A 15,284-nucleotide genomic window follows, 5' to 3' on the forward strand; every position below is an offset into this window, starting at 1 on the left:
ACTTGCCACAGGATGGACTGGTGGTCCCTCCAGTCCCCTCCCCACTCACTCTTCTCCCCTTGGCTGACTCTACCTGTCCTGTGGGACTCATTCTGGTCCCGAGGGCTCTTCTCTGCTCTTCCTGAGGTGGCAGGGATGCCTCTCTCACAACACACGTCACATGGGGGTGGGTTTTTTTCAGTTTGAGATAAAATTGATTTAGGGCACCGTGAAAGTTTAAGGTGTACAGCATAATGACTTGACACATATATTGCGAATGCGGGGTTTCTAAGAATAGTAAAATATTCATAACAAATTTGCCATTTTAACTATTTTTAAGTGTACAATTGAGTGGCATTGAGGACATTCACGCAGTTGTGCAACCATCACCACCATTCACCTCTAAACTTCCTCTTTCCCAACTGAAATGCTAAACCCATTAAACACAGGGTCCCCAGGCCCTGGCAACCACCATTCTACTTTCTGTTTCTATGAATTCGACCTCTCCAGGTACCTCATAAAGTTGAATCATAACAGTATTTGTCCTTTTGTGACTGGCTCATTTCACTTAGTGTAATATGCTCAAGGTTCATTCATGTTGTAGCATACTGCAGAATTTCCTTCCTTTTTAAGACAATAATGTTCCATTGTATGTATATACCACGCATTGTTTATCCATTCATCCCTTGATGGACCCTTTGGTTATTTCCACCTTTTGGCAATTGTGAATAATGCTGCTGTGAACATTGGTGTGTGAGTATCTGTTTGAGTCTTTGCTTTCAGTTCTCTTGGGTATATACCTGAAGTATCTGAAGTACAATTGCTGGGTCATATGGTAATTCTAGGTTTAGTTTGCTTGAGGAACTGCCATACTGATGGTATTGTGTCCACTTTGAGTCTGTCTCCCTATCAGACTTCCAGGGAGTCTTCATCTTTGGCTCTGCAGCCCTACCTAGCAGTCTGTCTGGCACAGGAAACACTCGCCCAGTGTTTATTACACTGACTTAACTGAGGAATGCCCTTGTTCCAGCCCCAGAGAACTCACCCCAGAAAGCAAGTAAGAATTTATGTAAGAGGACTCAGAAGGATGTGATTTCACTCCCTTACTGCCAGTTTATCTCACATGATAAAGTGAAGAGAAAGCAGGTAACCATTTTTATAGAGAGGAGCCATCTGTGATTTAATTGAGGATAGAGGACAAGCCTTCTTTCTTTTAAGGGTACTGGATTAGCCCCACACCCAGTGCAGACCTTTTTAAAAAAATTTTATTTTTACTTAAAAGAAATTTTAATGTAATTTTTCAAGGTTACTTTCCATTTACAGTTATTACAAAATATTGGCTATATTCCCCATGTTTTACAATACATCCTTGAGCCTGTCTCATACCCAACAGTTTGTACCTCCCACTCCCCCATCCCTATGTTGCCCCCCCAACTCATAACCACTAGTTTCTTCTCTATATCTGTAAGTCTGCTTCTTTTTTGTTATATTCACTAGTTTGTTGTATTTTTTTAGATTCTACATGTAAGTGATATCACATGGTGTTTGTCTTTCTCTGTCGAGTACAGTCTTTTTGAACGTAAGGAAATGTATCCTCACAATCTAAGATTCATCCTTTCAGCAATCACTAACCAGGTACTTCTGTGCGCCAGGCCTGTGCGATGCCCGGGGATACCAGGATGCAAAGCACAATTCCTGCCATTACAAGATACAAACGCACACGTGTGCGTGCGCATACACACACACACAAAGCAGGATGAATAAGCACCAAGTGCTGTGGGAGTTCTTGCAGGGGGTGTGGGAGACTTAACCCACACTGAGGAAGGTCAGGGAAGGTATCACACCCAGGAAGTGAGGCTGTTCCAGTCAGGGTGCAGCCTGTGTAAAGAGAGAAAGCCCAATAACATCCTTTTTTAAAAAATAAACTTATTTAATTATTTTTGGCTGCGTTGGGTCTTCGTTGCTGTGCACGGGCTTTCTCTACTTGGCGGCGAGCAGGGGTTACTCTTCGTTGTGGTGCACGGGCTTCTCACTGCAGTGGCTTCTCTTGTTGCGGAGCACGGGCTCTAGGTGCATGGGCTTCAGTAGTTGTGACACACAGGCTCAGTAGTTGTGACGCACGGGTTTAGTTGCTCTGCGGCATGTGGGATCTTCCTGGACCAGGGCTTGAACCCGTGTCCCCTGCATTGGCAGGCGGATTCTTAACCACTGCACCACCAGGGAAACCCCCAATAGCATCCTTGTCACTCATGATTCTTAGGAGACCCCAAAGATCTCTGCCAGGTTTAAATCCTCCACAATATAAGACTGATGTGTGAGTGAAGCCATAAAAGAAGTTATACTTCGATGGAGACATGAGGTCGTGTACAGTGGGTTTAGTAGCTTGTTTTTGAAAGTTTCCTGGGTCACTTTAGTCTCATGGCCTTGTAATGTAAAGGTCATTTAAAATATTCAGTTATATTTGACTTCATATTCTGGGGGAGTATGTGCTGAGGACAGTGGGCACAGATCTTTGGGTTCTTCATGGTCTCGGTGTATCCTTCAAAAATGTCACAGGTTGGGAGTTCCCTGGAGGTCTAGTGGTTAGGACTCCGCGCTTTCACTGCTGAGGGTGCGGGTTCAATTCCTGGTTGGGGAACTAAGATTCTGCAAGCTGCACTGCAGGCAAAAAAAAAAAAAAAAAGTCACAGGTCAACTGTAGGTCAGTGTGTGAGCCCAGAGTGTGGGGGAGATGAGACGGTACAAAGGGATGAGGAACAGGGGATGAATCATGGCAGGACTTTGCTGAGGGATTTGGACCAAGTCCTGGAGAAGATGAGAGACACTGAAAACTTAAGCAGAAGAGTGACATGTACCAAATTTTGGCTTCAATAGATCATTCTGGCCACTGTGTGGAAGGTAAATTGGAGCAGGGGCAAGAAATGGTGAAGACAAGTTCTCCGAGAGTGGAGAATGGTACCCACTTACTGAGCACTCACCGTGCACAAGCCGCCATGTTAAGAGCCTGGATTGTTATGTCCCTTAGAAAAGGTCCGGAGACACCAGCGGTCTTCAGCAGAGTGTATTTGAATTTCCAGTATCCCTCTCCAGAAGAGTTGGGTCTTTGAGTCTCCACGGCCATGCCAGGGCTGTCCAGAGACTTTGAGGTGGACTTGAGGATGTGGTGCCTCCTGTCCGTCGTTGCAGCGTGTGGAGTCAGTGGGGGTAGTTACTTGAAGCTGCACCATGTGGGGTTGCTGGGCCCAAACCGAGTTCATGGTAAGAGGCTGGGTGGCTCAATCCAGACGGGCCAACACGTGGAGAGAGCTGAGCTGTGACACCAGCTGGGTTGGGGACTGAAGGGAGCCTGAGGTTCGGATGCTGCAGGCAGCTCTCTGTGGTACCCAAGGCTACTAGCATGGGTATGCTGGAGCCAATGAGAGGAGCAGACAAGGCGCAGATATGACCCATTCTGACACCATTCTGTCCCTTCCCATCCTGTCAGTTGGTCTGTGTCTTTTACATCTCCACTGCCTTGTCTAGGCTCTGGTTGTCATTTCTCCCAGCACCATTGCAGAGGCCTTCAATTCCTGGTCTGTCCCACATACTCCAGCCAGAATTAACGACTGAGAACATCAGTCCAATGGCAGAAACCAACTTTTAATAGCTTATCATCCCCTGTAGAGCACCAGGGGAGGATAAAGTACGTTGTTAATGGTTTTGTTTGCATTTATTGATTTACTAAAGAAGATGGCAAATCTTCCCTCTTTGTCCCATATTAATTTGGTTTGGTATGCATCATGTAGCAGGTACTCAGAGATATCCAGTGAGTCCTTTATAAGAGGATTGGTCTGGAAAGGTTAGGTCTTGGCCTGCTCAGAGGCAGAGGGGTGGGCCCACTGACCGTATGGGCTACTTTCCTTTCCTGGGAGTCCAAGTGCTGGTGTCCTCAAGCCTCCTTTCTCTTCCTTGACTCAGATTCTCTAAGATACTTAACCAATGGACAGCCTTCCATCGAGCGATTCCCCATCAGCTTTAAAACCTACTTCTCAGGAAACTACTTTCACCATGTTGTGCTGGGGATTTACTGCAATGGCCGCTATGGCTCACTGGGCATGAGCCGAAGGGCTGAGCTGATGGACAAGCCATTGACCTTTCGGACTCTGAGTGACCTCATCTTTGACTTTGAAGACTCCTACAAGAAATATCTGCACACAGTCAAGAAGGTCAAGATTGGGTTGTATGTCCCCCATGAGCCTCATAGCTTCCAGCCCATCGAGTGGAAGCAGCTGGTCCTCAATGTCTCAAAGATGTTGAGGGCTGATATAAGGAAGGAGCTGGAGAAATATGCCAGGGACATGAGAATGAAGGTAGGCTCAGGGGAGGCAAATGAGCAAGGCAAGAGAGTTCTTTCCTCGTTCTCTCTCTCTCTCTCCCTCCCTCCCTCTCTCTTTCTCTATTGCCACGTGCCCTGTGTTTCTGAGATGGTCAAAAGTTTCTTGAGGTTATCTTGCTTAGTAGGCACCCTGTTAAAAAAATAACATTCAATTTTTGACATGGACAATTTAAGTCTCTCTGCATTTACTACTTTAAAAACTAGAGCTAAGCTCAATTTAGGTGTTGTAGCTGAAGCAGAGTCTTGGCCTGCAGTTCCTTCTGTGAGTCAATCTAAAATGTTAGTCATTTTATACTAAGGCTGTAGTTTTGCTTTATTCTGTTTTGTCTTTATAGTAAGAGTGGCCAGTCATCTCAGTTTCCCTGAAACTGAGGGGTTTCTGAGGAAATGAGATTTTCAGTACTTAAAGCCAAGAAAGTCTCAGGCAAGCCAGGGTCACCCTGCTGTATAATCTATTTCAGAGTCCTGTTTTATCTCTGCTTTTTTTTTTTCTTTTTTTTTTTTTTTTTTTTTTTAATTTTTTTTTTTAATTAATTTATTTATTCTTGTCTGTGTTGGGTCTTCATTTCTGTGTGAGGGCTTTCTCTAGTTGTGGCAAGTGGGGGCCACTCTTCATCGCGGTGCGCGGGCCTCTCACTATTGCGGCCTCTCTTGTTGCGGAGCACAGGCTCCAGATGCGCAGGCTCAGTAGTTGTGGCTCGCGGGCCCAGTTGCTCCGCGGCATGTGGGATCTTCCCATACCAGGGCTCGAACCCGTGTCCCCTGCATTAGCAGGCAGATTCTCAACCACTGCGCCACCAGGGAAGCCCTTTTTTTTTCTTTCTTTTTTTTTTTTTTTTTTTTTTTTTACGGTACATGGGCCTCTCACCATTGTGGCCTCTCCCGTTGCGGAGCACAGGCTCCGGACGCGCAGACTCAGTGGCCATGGCTCACGGGCCCAGCCGCTCCGCGGCATGTGGGATCTTCCCGGACCGGGGCACGAACCCGTGTCCCCTGCATCGGCAGGCGGACTCTCAACCACTGCACCACCAGGGAAGCCCTATCTCTGCTTTGCTTTGTAAGTTGCAAAGCCCTTTGGCATAAAATTCTGACCTGGAGTCACAAAAGCAAACAAAGGAGCATGCGCTCTGCTGGCTTTAATATAAACTACGCTCATAAGCCCTTCTTCCTTCTACCATGTCACTTCCAAGGTGACAGGATGCCTGTTTGTCCCTGCTCCTCCAGAGCTCGTGGAGTCACTGAGAGAGAAAACCTGTGTGTATGCTGAGACCCGCAGGGGCAAGGGATTATGCCGAATTCAGGCTTGGTTGCGTTTAGCACCTGGGGACTTCACTCGGCAGCACCTGTAATGGAGATTCTGGATCAGCTGGACCCACTCTGCGCATGCGTGTGGGGTGGGAGGGTCAGAAAAGGAACAAGCTGGCTTCTGGGGCAACATGGTTGGGACTTTGCCTTCGCGAGAGGGGAATTTTCTGAGCAACCAAACAGCCCCAGGAGGCTGAGACATTGGGCTCTGTTCCTCTCTCTGCCATGGGGAAAGGAACTCAACGAAATCCTATCATCCTCTGGGAAGTGGTACCTCTGCTTCTTGTCAGTGCAGCATGAGAGAAGCACATCTGTGTGTCAGGAGGAGGCCTCCAGCTCAGGGCCTTCTAAACCCCGGGATCATGAATGGGCAGGGGTTGAGATGCTGGGCTGTAGGAAGGCACGAGGGCGGGGCTGTTAGGAAGCAGCGTGGTAACTCCTTGTAATCTCCTCCAGCTCCTGAAACCTGCAAGTGCCCACTCTCCAACCCAAGCGAGAAGCCGGGGAAAATCACTGTCCCCCCGACGGAGGCAGGCGAGCCCCCCAAGACGGCTCGGCAGGCGAGACAAGTCGTGAGTAGTATTTCCTCTTCCCCAAATTAAGGCCCAGCACACACGTTTGGGAGGTTGGCCTGGCCCTTGGGGATGAAGTTGTGTCCTGGGCTCGGCATTTGAACCAAATGGTGATCTCCAAGAGATCTGCCCCTCGTTCGGTGGACATCTCTTATGGAAAAGGATCCACCATGCACATCACCCCCAGTGCTCTTACCCTCCTGACTGTCAGATGGAGACGCAGTTGGAGGGATAAGCCCCAGATAGTGTGAGATGGAGAACAGTGCGAAATCCCGGTAGCCTGGAAGGAGCATTGGCCTTACAGAGTTAGGAAACCCATGTCTGGAGGCAGCTCAGCTGCTTAAGGAGCTATGGGGCCCTAGGCATGTCATGCAGCCTTTCCAGGCTCAAGTTCTCCCACCCCAAAAATGCGATTGTTAGAAGTGATGAACTTGCCTAAAACCTTAGCCTTCTGTGCCCAGCAGAAAGCGTGATCGCCCTCCATGGATGGTGGCATCAGAAATACCACTAGGCACATCCTCTTCCCTGGTTGACTGTATCCTCCCCTGTTTTAGCCGTGAAGCTAGTGATTTCACACCTGCATCTTAGTTCAAAATGACCCACTTAAGAAGTGACGGATTGGAGATGCTGAGGCTACCCAGAGTAACCAGTGATAATCCACTGGCAAATATGTGGGTCATAATTACACTGGGAAAAACTACTACTTTGATTAATACCAGCAGCATGCTGTGTCTGTCACATGGGTTCTCACCGTGCAGGGGACGGAGTGGTACAGGGCACAGAGGTCAAGCTTGGGCCCTGGCTCTCTGCTGCCTATTAACCTTGCAGCCTGGGCAAATCCTTCGGGAGCCTGAGTTTCCTCATCCGTCAAAGAGGATAAAAATGCTTTTCTTGCCTATATCACAAGGTGCTGTAAGGGTCAAGTTAGAAGACGTAACGAGAGCGATTTGTTCGTGGTGAACTGCTGTACGCAAGCATATTATTGTCACGTCAGTTCTGTAGGGGGAGAAGGGAGAGTTTCCCGGTTTTCCTTTTTAGATGAAGAAACCAGAGCACAAAAAAGGTTTGTCGTCTTTTGCCGTGTCGTGCAGCTGGCCAGTGATGGCACTGGGGCTAGAACCCAGGTCTCTTGACTCTGGGAAGGTGGCGGGGGAGGGGAGCATCGGTTCTGTTTTTGGAAGAATAGGACAGGACCCGCGTATTGTCATTTCTGAGGAAGGTTTCCCGTTCATCTCCCCTCCACCTCCCACTGCCAATCCCAGGCTTCAGCATCGACAGCCAGGAAGGCCTTGAGCAAAATGACTGGAACCCAGGGTTTGAAAGGGGAGGAATGACAAAGCAGGAGGGTCAGGTGCTCCTGTAGCTGAAGGTCAGTCAGGGTGGTTTCAACATAGGTGTGTCCTTTCAGGGAGCGGGATGGCTTCAAGCCTTTCATACATGGCCTCTGACCCTGATGCTGACGAGCACCCTTGACCCTGACCCTAACCCTGTGTCTCCTCCTCCCTGATTCTAACATCCATCCATTGCTTCCCTGAACAAAGTAGCAGTTGTCTCACAGGACTATGGACATGTAAGCCCTTCCCAGAGGGTCATTTGGCATAGAATGAGTGACCCAGAAATGGGAATCTGGTGGCTCCTGAAGCAGGGGAGGGGGCCCCTTAATCTGATAGATTATCCTTTCTGCCCGTGGAGGCCTGAGTCCTTTCCTGAGGGGCTCCCACTCTTCAGCAAACGTTGAGCAGTCCATAAAGCCTTTCTCTCCCCTTGAGACTCTGGCGTCCAGGGTACATGAAACCCTAGGCATTCTACCTGACGGGTTTATGCACAGAATGGCAGCCGTTGGTTTTTAAGGCGATTCCTGTCCGGGTCATTTTACTTGGATCCACAGGAACTTTGCAGTCCAAAATATACTAAGTTTTTCACCAGAAAGAGTTACTGTGATTGCCCAGGGATGGTAAAGCCAATAAGGTCTTAGAAACTGGTTGTAGAGACAAAAGTCAGGATGACAAGCTGCTGGTGATGGTGGTGGTATTGGTGGTGGTTTGAGTGGGGTAAGAAGGTGAATTTGAGTTTGGACCGTGGACTTTGAGGTACTTCTTAGGCACCCAGGGAGCGGGGTGTTTGTTGTAGAAGTTGCTGAAAATGCAGATCTGGTGTTGGAGGATGTTGGGAAAGAGAGATCATGCTTTTAGAGCCATCTCCTCAGAAGTGACAGTTGAAACAACAGCTGGATACATTTGCAAGGAAAGAAGGGAGAGACAAGTTCCCTGGTGATGCTGATGCTGCCGGTCCAGGGACCACACCTGGAGAGCCACCGTTTGATCAATCAATGTGGGAGAACTGATTTGGGGCTTGACTTAAAAAAAAAAAAACCAGAACGTCAAGATGAAGGTCCTACATCTGCCGAGAGGGGCGGATGAGGCCATTGAGTGTGGTTCAGGGGCTCAGCCCTGCCTGGTCCTGCCTGGGCCTCTGGATAATGAGGTTGCTGGGGTGAGGCTAGAGGGTGTGACCGGGGCCTGGCCCCCCACTGAAGTCACTCTGGGAGGAACCCAGCTGGTCTTTCTCCTGTGGGCCAGATAGAGAAATCCTGTTCTCAGTCATCCCCCTGGCCATGCCCCTGCTCTAACTGCAGCTACTTTGTCGTGCACCCAAGGCATGCAAGCACACCGGTGCCTGCAGAGGACGGCTGTTAGACTGCCTAGGATGTGAGCGTCAGGGCCACCCTCTAGTGTCAGGGCCCACCCTCCTGAGGTGTGGGAGTGGGCCTGGGAAGGGGGAGAAAGACTAGGGAGAGGGCGGTCGTCACCGGGGGGTCAGGAAGGAAGACGTGAAGGGACATGAGATTCAATTCCACCAGCCTCCTTCATGTCCTGAATTGGTCCCAGCTATAGCCGAGCAGGCCCCAGGAGCACACAGGTGACGGCTCATGGTTCAGTGAAAATGTAAACTTTCCCGAAATGGTGAAGAGTGGCTGCAAGCAGCCTCTGAATCCCTTGGACTCATGACCCTTCTCCGCAGCCCCTTCTTCTGGGCAGAGCACTGGTTCCCAGGAGTCTTCCTTCATGAACTCCTCCCAAGGGTCAGAATATGGGGATTTTTTTTTCCCAATTAGGGCCAGGTGGCCTTGGTTGTTTGCCCATCAAGGGAACCCAGGTGGCTTGTGGGTTCTTATGGACAATTTGATGTGAGCAAATCCAGGAAGACCATGGTTATTCTTGGTGGTGGAAGCCCCTGCCGCTTCTTTTCTCCTAGTGTTTGGAGGTCAGGAGAGGAATCTAGAGGGCAAATATCTTGGCTGAAGTTTCACAGTGGATGGAGGAGTTACAAGGAGGGAAGAGTCTCTCCCCGGGTCCTCCTAAACCCTGACTTGTGGGTTGCAGGGCTGGGTTAGGGATGACAGGGGCCACCATGTCAGAAGAGAGATGCAGGAGATGAGAGTAAAAGGAAGGCTGTGAGAGGTGGGGACCACGGGAAGAACTGAGCACCAAGCCCCTCCATCCCTCTCCGGCTCCCAGCCTCCGCCATTGCAACAGACTAGAATCCAGGACAGCCTGGTACCTAGAGGTGTGTCTGGAGGAAAGCAGCTTCTCAGCTTCTACCCATGGCCTTCACCAAGCAGGCTTTTCTCCAGGTAATCTTGCTTTTGGCTAGGAAACGAGAAAGTGACAAATTTGATTAGGACCCCATAACTCCATCAAACTCTGGGCATCCTACTGCAGCATGGTCAGCATCAGCAAGGGTTTGGTGATTCTCACTGTGTTACTATCTCAGCATTACCTACGGCCATCAGGTCATTTCTAAATGTGTCGGGTGCCACAGGGAAGCCGGGGAGTGGCCCAAAGGGTGGAAAATGACCATAACAGGCAAGAGGCCCATCAGCTGTGGGGGCCCAGCCCCTGTCTGTGCGTGGATAATTTTAGTGACTTTATATCCTCAGCCACCACCTCCCTGCAGCTGGAGCTACTTCCAGCCCTGCATTCCTCTCCATTTTTGCACTTGTCTGAATAATCCTTCTAGGAAGGAGGATCAGTGTCACTGGGTTGACAGAGAGTCAGCTGAGTGGGAGGAGGGCAAGTAGCAGTGACTACCTTAGTGTCAGCTGAGACAAAGTTTCAAGAGAGAAACAGGGACTCCTCCACCCCTCCATCCACGAGTCCCTTCTCGTACTCGCTGCTCCTCTAGGAGTGTTTAGAGAAGCGTCCACACAGAACAGCCAGGTTGTTTCCTGAAGTTCTTACAGAGTCAGGGAGATGGAGGTTGAGATCTAGGTGTAAAAGGCCTTTTGCGAACTTGAATCAACTCCTGTACAACTCTGGCCCTCAGTCCCCACTTAGCTCTTCACTGAGGGGTGTTCACAGAGGTTCTCAACAGGAGCCAGGGCGCCCCCTGGGGGAGAAGGGTTAGAAGTGCAGCGGGAGGGGAGGGTTTTGCTTATCAACATCTTGGGAGCCAAGATGATCAATGCCCTGCAAAGAAAGCTATGGACCATCCTCCCCCGTAAAGAACCATTCCACCTAAAATGCTTCCACTGAGAACCCCAGATGCTCCCTGGGGTCCTTTCCGTCTCTGACAGTCCACAGCTCTTGGCCTGCTGACTGTAGCCTGAACCCGGGGGAGTGGGGGTGAGTGGACAGTGGTTTTCTGGCTGGGCTGCCTGTGTTCGCATGAAAGCAGCTCCTACCAACTGGAGTGACCCCGAGGAGCGTTCTTCTGAACTGGGGCAAGAGTCCCTCAGGACCCACGAGACCATCTTTGTCTTCTCTCCCCATCTGCCTCCTTTTTTTTCCCCTCTGTCTCTGCTCTCTTCTTTGCTGCTCACAATTTTTTTTTCCTTTTCTTTGAGTTCCCTTCTTTGTCATCTATCTCGAGGGCACTTCGTGCCTCCGGTGGGCTTTATTCACCCTGCTGGAGACCCTCAGGGTCACAGAGGTTACTCAGCCCCGTGAGAGTTCTCCTTCCACTGCTGGGCCACAGCTGGATGAGGGAATTCCTTCTCCGTTCTACCACCAGTCTCATGAAGATGCCTCCAGGCAACTGGTTAAGTGAGGCCCTCAAGTCATTTCTAAATGAAATCATAATGTAGTCATAGGAGAAGCAGTTTGGTTCCATGATCTAATCACATCGAAGATATTTTGAACGGGGCCCAAGAAGTCATTCTCTGTAGACCCCAAATGAGAAAATCTCCCCAAGGGGGGAAAGGGGAAAATTGCCTTCACGTGGATCGTAGCAGGGGCACAAAGAGGGAGAGAAAACTAGGAAGGTTATGGAGGGAGAAGTAAAACCTCCACGATGATGTGGGGTTTCTTTCCAGGAGCCCAGAGAAGGTAGTCTCCAACTCAGAGGCCCACCCTGCTTCGTTCCCCAGGGGATTTCATATGGTCCAGGGTCCCTGGGGATGCTTGAAGAAACCAAGATGGAGTGATGGGCCTTATCAGGAAAGACTGCCTCTGGCAGAGTGAGCCAGGAGCCTCCAGAGCTGACGACTGAAACAGTCATGCCGGGTTGGGGTTCCTACAGGGGTTCTCTGCCATGGAAACGGGAGGTGAGATCAGAGCCTGGAAGCTGTGCCCTGGAATCTCAGTGGCCCCTGGCTCTTGGTCTCTGGCCAGAGTTCCTGGCTGGGGAGGGCTTGGAAGAAAGGGCAAAGGGCCAGAGGATCTCTTTGGAGCCACGTCTCTCTTGGCTCAAGCCCGTCTGTTCACATAGCAGCCTCAGCTGTCTGCCCTGTCAGCTGCCAGCAGCGGTGCCTGCGGTCCTGGGAAGTAAGGAATGTGAGTGAGGAGCAGGACTGGCTTTGAAGGAAGGTGACAGGTGGGCGGGAACCACCCAGTGTTCGTCCCTGAGGCGTACCCGCATATGGGCCATGAGTCCTAAATCGGGGCCTGGCCTGACCTGACTGCTGCCAGACTAGACCAGAGAGGAGGGCCTGGGGTCTCCCTGAACTTGTGAATGCTGGGCCAACACCATCCCTGATGGAGTCCGTTCCACACCCTTAACACTGAGGCCCGAGAGATGAACATGGCTCCTTTACCATATATCCCTTTCTCGAATCCAGAGACCACAAGGATCACAGCTACACTGGTCCTTGCGAGTGTGCGGTGTGTGAGGACGGTGCGTGTGAACACGGGCACGTGCACCCCCACCCTGAAGGGCTGTGACCTCAAGGGAAACAGGAGCAAGAAGCATGAGCAGCCCGACTGGTGGTCTGTGGGTCCCCATCAGGCGGCCCTGAACTGGACAGAGCTGGGCCCTGTCCCTGAATCAGTATCTCACACTCGTAGGGGAGAAGCAAGCGGTAAATTTCCATTGGAAGAAAGGGGGATGGATTGTGGCTCCACTGAGCTGCCATCTGTCTGGGTAACCCCAAGACTTGCAAGGTGCTCGGCACAAAGTGCTGCTTGATACATTCTTGTGAATGAGTTAAGTAGCAAGCAAGTTGCAGGAGCCCTGCTGTCCGGCTGCCACTCAGGCCCTCGGACCCATCCTGCCCGGTGACAGCTTGGGGGCTGGGGAGTTGGGACATGAGGAGAGGAGATGCCCCAGACACAGCCCTTAGTCAGAGGGACAGAAAGGGGGCTGGGTGGTTTTAGGGAAAACCCCGTAGGCTTTTCCTCCACTTACTGCCTCTTTCCCGAAAGCCAGTGTCACACAGACGCACGCCGACTCGTTCAAGCCCCAGGATATGATGTTGTCCCCGCTTCTGTCCCCAACATGCTGCCATCGCTTTCTGGTTCTGATGCTTCTTGTGGCTTCAACACCAACATCCAATCTAGCCGAGCTCCTCCTCGGCCCTGAGGCTGCCTCAGGGTTTGTGAAAGACACGATGTGCCACCTGGAGATGGTTCACTGTGCCCGAACTGTCAAGGTGTAGTTAGCGAACACTAGGGTGTGTGGTGAATAGCAGTGGCACGTCTCACAGAATACCTCCTCCGTGGAACAGTTGCCCTGTCCTCCCCAGCCCACCTCCCCCCCTCTGCACAGCTTCGCTGCGGCTGACTCCTGGGATGCAGGCCTGAGGGTGGGGCTGAGGGTGGACCTGGGACCAGGCCATCACGCCGTCACCCTGGTTCACCCTGGATACAGTTGAGGCTGGGATTTTCCATTTGTGCTCAGAGAGGAGCGTCCCCTTTTCCATCCCCAAAGTGCATCAAAGGAAACCTGAGGTCCCTACCCCGCTTCCCCTAAAGTAGAAGGTGCCCGAGAGCTTTCTAAAGGAGAATCCTTTGATTTCTTTTGCTTGTTTGGACTGGGGAGGGGTTTGGAGAAATATATTGTTCTAAAATAATAACCCTGGATCTGATGTGAGGTTCTGGGCAAGCACAGACCTGGCTGAATCATCATCCTGGTGCTTGTGTTTCTTAAAAATAACCCCCCTTGCCATATTCTAATTATAGCCAGAGGAGCACTTGGAAGAGGCCTCTCCATACTCAATAGCTCCCCCAGCTCTGGCCCTGAGATGAGCTGGCAAGGACTGAATAGTATTTCTGGCTAGGCCCACGGGCAGGTGGCATGCTGTGATAACCCACTTCTGCCCTTCGCCAGGCCAGGAAATTGTAGCCAGTGTTGCTGAGAAAGAAAAGGGTTTCACCTTACGGATAGGTCACCAGGAATCTCAGTTTAACTCATTTTCTGCCAGTGTTAACCTGTTTTTTTTCCTCTTCTGGGTTCTGGGCTGTTGGGGGGAGGTGGGAGGGGTGGAGATACAGAGGAAGGAGACAGCTTAGTCCCTTTCCATTAGAAGCCCCCAAGCTGTCTGTCGTTGCAGAACCACATTCAGCTGTACAAGTAGGCAGGTTCCCCAAATAGCTTTCGGAGATAAGGTAAAGCCTCTCTTACACAGAAAAAAAAAAAATTCTTCCTACTTGTTAATTCTTCGAATGGTGTCATGGTGGCTTGAATTCCTGGCTTAGGACTTTGTTGAAATAAAAATATCCCATGACAAACGTAACAGAAAGAAGTCCTATCAGTCGTTTACACGTTAGTCAGAACTAGACCAAAAATTTATTGAGGGGTACAGGTGCCACAGTGGGGATTCACAGATGAATTCACTTGATCCCTGCTCTGAAGTTGTTTGCAGTCTCTGAGGCGGGCACAGGGATTATGAGCCTTCGAGATACTTTAGCAGATGTACAAAAGGAAACACCAGTGCATACAGAGCAAGGAGCAGTGTGCTGTGGAGAGAGGAAGTCAGAAAGTACTGCAGGGGAGAAGTGGCATCTGGGTTGGTTCTTGAAAGGATGATGAGAAGACAAGCAGGAGGCATTCCAAAAGCCAAGGTGCAGAGGCAGGAGTGGCCTGATGTCGTCTTCAGATGCTTGGGAGGATACTTTGCGTGGGCATGGGGGTCAGTTTGCATCCTGGTCAAGCTCATGGGCTCTAGATTCTGGGGAAGAACTCTGGTTTCCACCACTTGCTAATAACCACACGACTTTGCTTTGAGCAGCTTCCTTTCAGTGCCTCCCTTTCTCCCTCTGTAAAATGGGTAGCAACACTATCAGTACCATGACGTTATGGTGAGAGTGAATTCACCCACGTAGACTGCTTAGAACAATGCCTGGCCCAGAGTAAGTGCCTAATAAATAAAAGCTATTTATAACGGTGTTTTCTCAGCACGTGGAAGGTGTGGGGAACTGGTGGAAGTGATAAGGAAAGGTTTAGAAAAAGGAGGCCAAAGAGCCCCACATTCTTTCTTTCTTTCTTTCTTTCTTTTTGGTCACACCGCACGGCTCATGGGATCTTAGTTCCCTGACCAGGGATCAAACCCAGGCCCCTGGCAGTGATAGCGCTGAGTCCTAACCCCTGGGATGCCAGGGAATTCCCATAAGAGCCCCTCATTAAAGTGCATCTGTTTTCAAGGGTGCTGAGAGCAGAACATGGGAAAGGTAAAGGGAGAAATTTGCAGGGCACAGAAAGTTCGAAAAATATGAAAATTCTGTTCCTCAGGGCTGAGGGGCTCCAAAAGGAGGAAGCCAGGAGAGTGGCCAAAAAGTGGCTTCTGAGGAGGTGGCAAGCGTGTGGTTTGTGCCTGTGGCCTGTCGCTGCAGTGACCC

The 15,284-nt window shown here is 50.4% G+C and overlaps 1 protein-coding gene across 2 annotated transcripts in view; it reads left to right on the forward strand.

Annotated features, from left to right (window-relative positions):
- The window catches only part of VASH2 (vasohibin 2), a 36,182-nt gene that overhangs the window by 16,106 nt on the left and 4,792 nt on the right, over window positions 1–15,284 (forward strand). For both annotated transcript variants that reach the window (XM_082614385.1, XM_082614386.1), the window contains 2 exons: window positions 3,947–4,328; window positions 6,116–6,231. In XM_082614385.1, the coding sequence (XP_082470511.1) occupies window positions 3,947–4,328; window positions 6,116–6,231 (498 nt within the window). The remainder of the gene's footprint in view (window positions 1–3,946; window positions 4,329–6,115; window positions 6,232–15,284) is intronic.

This window comes from Mesoplodon mirus, assembly GCF_964341445.2.
Source record: "Mesoplodon mirus genome assembly, chromosome: 3".
Lineage (NCBI taxonomy): Eukaryota > Metazoa > Chordata > Mammalia > Artiodactyla > Ziphiidae > Mesoplodon > Mesoplodon mirus.